We start from the raw sequence: 7,785 nt of genomic DNA, 5'->3' as shown, positions 1-7,785 counted from the left end.
GAGCAATTAAATCCAACGATATATAAATGGTTCATCAGTCTTTGTCGTTTTAATACTACAGATAACATTCTATGAATTTGTTGTACTGAATAGGGAACTTTGTGTGCCTTGCTCACCAGTCATTTGGGCATTAGAATACAACATATTTAAAACACTCACACACACACACACACAAAAATGGACAACACTGGCAGCATGAAAGTATTCTACCTCGTGTCGACATCAGATATACATGTTCACATGTTGGTCTGTTTGCCTGTATCATCTTCATCTTCGTGACTTTTAATGGAGTCTTTCTTGACCATCTCGAGCTGCGCCTTCTGTAGCTTGCTCTTATCATCCTCCTCATCATCGTCGTCATTAACCTTCTTACTGAACTGGGCCTCAATTTCTGCAGGGTCGATGTAGGTGTAGTAATGCGCCATGATGGAGAAGATAAAACACACTGCAACCAAGAGAGAGGCAAATAGGATGTATTCTGCCCACTTTGAAAGAGGAGAAAGACAAACGCGGTATTAATGCCTCATCGCGGGTCACTGTCACACAAAAACATGTCAGACACGTCTTTTTATTTTACCTGTTTGGGAAGCTTTGCAACCTCAGCCACTATCAGAACAATGAAATTACCCACAGCAACAGTAAACAACCAGCCTGCTTGCAGCACCGCTTTCATGTTACTAGGTGCCTTGAAGACACAGAAGAAGTACACAAGATGAATTTAGCCCAAAACAAAGAAAACAGAACTATTATCAAAGACAAACAGAATCAAATATTCTCATTTTCTGTGTCCTGCAACTTCTTTGATTGTGCATCACTGAAGATGAGGTGTGAAAATGTGTATACAATTTTACCTGTGAGTAGGAGAACTCCAGACCAGTAACAGAAAACATCACTTCACCAACAGTTATGAAGAAGTACTGTGGGATCTGGAGCGCCATGTGAATTGTGTTGGGCTTGATGTCTTCTGCCACAGAAACAGACTCCTGACACTGAAACAAATAATCACAATAGTTCACTTTAGGATGGTGTTTCTCAATGTGTGTGACTGAAAAGAAGATAGCTGGATGGATTTTGATTTTGAGCATAAAAATGAGCATATGTATATCGGCTAGCTCATTCTGTATTTTTCGTATAATCATAAAATTCCCACGAAAAGACCAAAACCAAAAATGCGTTAATCCAAACCTCCCGACCATGTCTGTGACACTTAGCCCCAAGCCCATCCCTGCCTTCTTAAGAAGCAAATCTTTAAAAACAGGTCACAAAAATGTAGTTTCAATTTTTTTTATAAAGGCTTAATATTTTCCTAAAAGAGCTTTCAAAAACTTACATTTGGTCCCAAAGTGCTGGGTATAAAGAAGGTATATGAACTTCCAAATCCAAAGTCCCTGCTGTATTCACATGACTGTGAACCATTATGTATGGTGAAGATGGACCTGATCATGAGAAAAGAAAATGAGTGTTTGCATAAAATAATGATTCCAGTATAAGAAACAGTATTGATTTTTTGTCAAGATGAAAAATCCTTACTTTCCATTTCTTATTTGGGAGTAGTTGGAATAATCAAATGAATCAATTACTCCAAAGGAAGCTGCAGAAGTTGACACATTCACTGCTGTATTCATTCCATTTATGAATCTGAAATGGGAACATATTCAGCAGAAAATGTAAAAACAGTCAGTAAAAACAATGATTTTCAACTATTTCATCTGCAGACAAAGATTGGGGTTACAATTGTGTGATTTTCACAATTTTTACCTGATAAACTAGAAATGGCAATGATTCATTTTCTGTTGGTCAATTAATCAATTAATCGCATATTTGTTAGCAGTTTAAACATTTGTGTCAACTTACCGGACTGCATTGTTGCCTTCTTGTGGCTTGGAAATCAGATCATTAGTCTGAGGAAACGACGAATGTTGATTAATTGAACTAAGATGGCCTCTTGTGTGTCTTTATTGATATTATTTGGTGCTTCTAACTCACCAACATCCAGTTGTCAGTGATGTTTGAGGTCATGAGAAGCGTTTTTCGCTTTCCTTTAGCTAAGGAAATATTTTTCACCACTGGAGGGCTGCCTATTGACATGCTGATCATTTCTGTGTCAAATGTGAAGAATTCATCACTGGCCTGCAAAAACAAATGTAAAACTGTGCGATCATTGGGCTAGGAATGTGTGCACATAGACAGTGGTGTTTTGGCTTGCATGCAACAGAATTTTAAACTTGCATGAATCTTAAAATTGTGGAAGTTTTTTGTTATTGTAGAAGGACATACCTGAGCTGCAGGAAGTACAAGAGGATCGATGCCAGGCAGCTCAACCGTCACTGGATTACTGCCCATGTTAAGTAATTTCAACTGACTCTGAGAGGCTGATGGGAAGGTGGGTAATGTTTTCTGAAATTTGAGTGAGATTTAAAATAAATTATTCCCTGAACTGATATGCATTTTACAGTGTATGAGGAGATGAACATAATCATTACTTACATCAATTTCAATCTGAACCAAAGCAGCGCAGACAAAAGCTATAGCTGCCATCATCATCCCCACTGTCATTCTTTTCAGAGGTCTGTTACAGTAACATTAAATCCTGTTACTGACTTTTACAAAATGTGAGAGAAGTACATCACCAAATGTCTATCTTTAAAAATGATTTATGACTGTAATATCAGCATTTTTTACATCAACGACAGCACAATATGGGCCTAATCAGACTGTGTAAAATGACACTGGTCTTGTATAAATAATCAGCCTTTTCTCTACAAAATTTTGTTTTGAAAAAACACATTAGCTTTTGTAGTTGAACACTCTGACAATGCTGCTTGTTCACTCATCACGAGAGTTGGGATGGAAAGGATCGATACCAATCCCAAAGCCAGACGCTAAGTATAAAGCTACATCGAGCAGATTGTAGGTTTTGTAAGTTATTTAATAACCAAATAAGGGACCAAGGGACCAAGGCCAGGTATTGAGCCCCAAAGCTGACTCACTGAGTTCCAGCAATACTTACGTAAAGTTCAGGCCACACTTTTTGATCAGAGGGTAGATTAAGCTGTCCATGATAGGCACCAGTGTCAGGATCAGGATGGGGTTTACAGTCTTCAAAAACATAAATCGCACAGTGAGAATTTTCTCAAATAAAGCGCAGTACGTCTGTCGGTCCACGCAAACATGATACAATTATTTGAACTCACCTGCATCTGATCAGGCTGTATAACAAGTAGCCCCTGCAGACAAAAACAGGTTATTAAAACATGAACACATTGTAAACACATTCGATAATTTAAATATGTTAATAGTTGGTTCATCATCAAACTTACAAAGTTCCCATTCATATTGGTGGCTTGCAAAGTCCATCTAGAACCCTTTAATAGAGATGCAGAGTAAAGCACAGCTTCCACTGGCAGCCAGTGATGTTGCATTTCTAAGGTGCGAGTAACTTTTCAATACCTTTTGGTCAAACAGGGTCCAGAACATCGGGAGTGGGATGTATAAAAAGAGGACCCTCAGCACCATTTTGATTTGAGCAATGAGGAGTTTCTACAGCACAGACAGACAGATAATCAACTGCTGTCATTCCACTGATGAAGCAGCTTGTTAGAAACGTCAGAGAATTAAGTAACGTGAAACTTACAGTATATTTATCTTCAGCCCAGTCCATCCAGTGCTGCTTCTTTGGGTATCGACTGCTTCTGTGCTTGTAGCGGTTCTTAATGGCAAACTGAAGAAGAATGTTAAGGACAAAATATGTTTTTAGAAACACCTCGATCAACTGTTGTTACACATTAATGCAGAATGTGTTGATGCAAATGGTGTAAACCAGACTCACCCCAATACATTTACACACATCAAGCATGATGTTTCCCTCTGGTTCAGCTTTGTAGTACATACCGCTACCAACGATAAACACCACTGCAAGGGGCATCACAGACACAACATCATTATCAGTGCACAGCATATGTACCAAATCTTTACATTTCTGCTTTATAGTCTCCAAATTATTTAGACATACCAAGTGCAACCATCATTAGTGCTGCAGGGACGCCGAAGGCCAGAGAATAACACTTCTGCTGACTGTAGATGCCACAGCTCTGAGCTGCAGATTGGGACAAACAACTGTCATTACAATTCAAATTTGACTCATACTCAAGGACTGTTATTACGTGTGCGCTCATGCTTATGGCATGGTTTGTCATACACCCTTTGTCCTGTTCATATGTACCTCTCAGGATTGGGGTGATAATGGTTGACAGGAGACTCCCACCATTGATGCAAAGGTAGAACACAGAGAAGAACGTTCTCCTTTGCCTTTCCTGCACAGAGAAATACAGTCCGTGACCTTCTACCTTCTGTTGCATGCATGTTGTGCAATGCTGAGTATGATGTGTAACCAATTCAAAACTGATTGATATCTTTGTTTGTTATATTAAGTGATGCAACCAAAGTTTTGCGACACAAGGACAGCAATGTCAGTGCATCAGCCCACCACTTTGGTCAAGACTAAAGTAAAAAAAAACGTGGATTGCAATGAATTTAGTACACTCATCCATGTGCCCCTGTAGTAACTTTGATTCCTTTAAAGGAATACTCCACTGAATTAGCATTGTTAGATTCCAGATGGACAGTTTGAAAGTGTAATAGCCAATTTGCTGACTATTTGCCAATTTTGGTACTCGAGAAAGTATCAAGTAGCAGTAACTTCCTTGTCTAAATCTGGCGCCTGCTTTACTCACAATGCACCTTGACTGTTAACATTTTAGTCGGAGATTTGGCTGTATTGTGCTGTATTATGCTTGCATCCCCGAACCAGTAGCCTCAAACAGAGATAGACAAGACAGGCATTGTTTCATCAAGCGCCAATCACCAAGGCCGTGCCCCCTTTTGGGGGAAAGAATTGCAGATAAGGAGAGAAACAGGACAATGCCAAAAAGCGTGCAAACTAATTACCAGAATAATCCAGATCTTATATGAGGCACATGATGCAGGAATTTTCACTGTCAGTTTGGTAAATTGCTGACTGATGCTGGTGAGTTATGGATAGATAGCTTGAGTGGGAGGCTGCTGCAGTGCAGTCAAAGCATCAAACTGTCGTCTACAACTAAATCTCAGCCTAGCCTGGATCAAACAATTGACAGACAACACTTAGCCTAACAATACCTCGTGATTCAATTAAACATGTATAGATAACATGTAATATCCAGCCACTAAGTTGGGTCCTTTACCCACTTAGACAGGGGAAGACCGAAGGGGTATGAAATTTCCATTACAAAGGCGATCAAGCTTAATTCACTAAGGTATAGCGAACACACTACAGATCTGATCCACTCCCCCAGATTTTTGTAATTTTCATACTTTTAGTCTTCCGACCCAACCGATTCCGACTCAAGTGACATCACTTGAGGCGTTTACAACTGTTATTCACTTGCAGTAGTAGTCTCCAACACCTGTGAACTAACTTTGATGTGTAAAATTGGTGGAGGTCTCCTTTAACTTTTCATCTAGTGCCATCATGAAATTAATTTACCAAAACCAAAAAAGGGTTTTGGTTTATGTCTAAATGAATTCCTTCTGCCGTGCCAAAGAACAGTCTCTCATAACCGCTAGCATGGCTATAGACTCTTAGTGTTGTTATAACTATTTAGGGGACTATGTTTTGAGAGTGGATAGTAGAGAGGAGGCAGGAATAAGGGGAGAGAAAGGATGGATGACATGCGATAAAGAACAATGTCATTGTCACAACCAAAGCGTAAACATTATAGAAGAAGAAGACTGTTCTCACTTGATGACCACCGAATTGGTCTCCACCAAAGGCAGCAACACAAGGTTTGATGCCACCAGTGCCCAAAGCGATGAGGAAGAGACCCACCATGGACAACACGCTAAATGTGAAGAGGAACATGTGGATGAGCGGAGTACTGTCGAAATATGTGATGCAAACTGCCTGCCTAAAGCGCACAACCTGGACACAATTATTTGGCAAGTAAAACAGAAACCCACACATGAAAGGTCATGTTGTCTGGTGTCCCGTCTCTGTCCGTGTCAGTGATGTCATGGATTGCGCTGACAGCCATCGTAATCTGGCCGATCGCATAGACGACGGACAAGTAGATGATAGTCCTGTAAGGTGAAGAAGGAAAGAGATAGCAGCGGTGTAATAACTACTGTGAAGGAGAGAATTGTATCTTATCATAATGTCTTTCAATCTCAAATATTAATCTGAAAAGTAAAGATTAACTATCTGTACAAATGCAGTTGAGTAGAAACATTTCCTTCTGAAATTAAAAAAGGGATATACTACTCCAATTTCTTACTGAAAGCCACTACAAGGAACTTTCATTTTGTGTTGATTTTGGCAGTCCCTGTGGAAAGAAATGGTAGTGTTTCCCTGCACCAGACTTCCTTTAGATAACCTCTCATTTTACTACAGCAGGGTCTGACAGCCTGCCCCGCTCAGCCCTGATTCTGGTTCTCCTGTGCCTCCCTCCCTTGCAGTGGACTCAACAATACTGCCTAGGATTCCAGCAGCTTGGTGTTGGTGTTGGCTCTCAGCAGGGACCAGCTGAGCAGCAGGCAACTATATAAAAATAGCCAGTCTTCTCGCTGGTGGTCTTGTTCACTTATGTAGGTCATACAGAGGCATCAGTAATTAATTGAGAGTGTGTCACAAACAATCAAAAGTTCCTCGTAGTAACTTTAAGTACCTTCTTGTTACTTTTCACCACTGAGAGATAATCATCCTCTACTTGCATACGTTTAATGACAAAATAATTAAACTCACTTAAACTTCCCCAGCCAGGAGTCGGCCACAATGGCCCCGAGGATGGGGGTCAGGTAGCAGAGAGCCACAAAGACGTGGTAGATGGAGGTGGCCAAGTCATCGTCCCAGCGCAAGAAGTACTTGAAATACAGCACCAGGACCGCTGTGAACAGGCAGAAAAAACGTCAGCTTCTTCTTATTTGACAGTATATCATCATCTGGTTTTTTTTCCAAAACCATCACTGTCAATAAATAAATGAGCTTACAAAAATATAAAATATGTTACACAACTCAGTGTTATCACCTCGCATGCCATAGTAGGAGAACCTCTCGCAGAACTCATTCACAACTATGAAGAAGATGCTGAGCGGGTAACCGCACAACTCTTTGCTCTGATGGATCAAAAAAAAGCATCAGCGTGGTGTTCAGCAGCAGTGGAGGCAGGTTGTAGATCATATCGCAGGCAACAAAATGTACTTTGAGTGTCAAAATGAAGCTCATTAAACAGAATGGTGCCTGTCCGTGTTCTAGTACATTATTGGATCAACATCAGGTGGAGGATATTTTATTAGTTTAAGACAATACATGTGAAATAAATACAGCGGAGTAAAAAGTGCAGGTATAAAGTAGCATGCAATGTAAAAACTCAAATAAAACACAACAACCTCAGACATTTGCCCGAAGTAGTGCTTAGTATTCAGTAACTTATAGCAGTAATACAGTGAATGGCATGTTGAGATGGTTGCTTTGTTATCCCTATGGATTATCATTTAGTCTCAATGAACAATTATAATCAAAAAGTGACTGCATGAACGTTCAATGAATCAAGTGCATTACCGTCCCTTTGCTCTCCTTCCGTTTCTTGGGATCCTCGTTATCTGCGCACATGACAATTTCAGTTTAAATAACTGGCTTCATTTCATAAATAGAGAGAAAGGCAGTTGCCCACAGACTACCTCCGTTTAAAAACAAATATCTTTCTCCCAATGTTTGGTTTGACGTGTCTTTCAGGCGTCTGCACTTTCTGC

The 7,785-nt window shown here is 40.1% G+C and overlaps 1 protein-coding gene across 1 annotated transcript; it reads right to left on the bottom strand.

Moving 5' to 3' along the window:
• Window positions 1-236: 236 nt before the first annotated feature.
• Window positions 237-7,645, bottom strand: slc15a1a (solute carrier family 15 member 1a; the record flags this gene model as incomplete). The annotated part of the gene is made up of 22 exons (XM_079276623.1): window positions 237-485; window positions 578-685; window positions 852-989; window positions 1,331-1,436; window positions 1,531-1,638; window positions 1,855-1,901; window positions 1,987-2,130; window positions 2,278-2,397; window positions 2,488-2,569; window positions 3,011-3,099; window positions 3,195-3,227; window positions 3,321-3,365; window positions 3,451-3,540; window positions 3,635-3,721; window positions 3,830-3,912; window positions 4,013-4,096; window positions 4,223-4,313; window positions 5,780-5,879; window positions 5,998-6,117; window positions 6,779-6,920; window positions 7,062-7,149; window positions 7,595-7,645. The coding sequence occupies 22 exons, from the start codon at window positions 7,643-7,645 to the stop codon at window positions 237-239; spliced, it is 2,205 nt and encodes a 734-aa protein (XP_079132749.1).
• Window positions 7,646-7,785: the final 140 nt, after the last annotated feature.

The sequence above is a fragment of the Melanostigma gelatinosum genome, assembly GCF_949748355.1.
Source record: "Melanostigma gelatinosum genome assembly, chromosome: 10".
In the NCBI taxonomy this organism is placed as follows: Eukaryota; Metazoa; Chordata; class Actinopteri; order Perciformes; family Zoarcidae; genus Melanostigma; species Melanostigma gelatinosum.
This window is presented reverse-complemented; position numbering and strand designations above follow the sequence as displayed.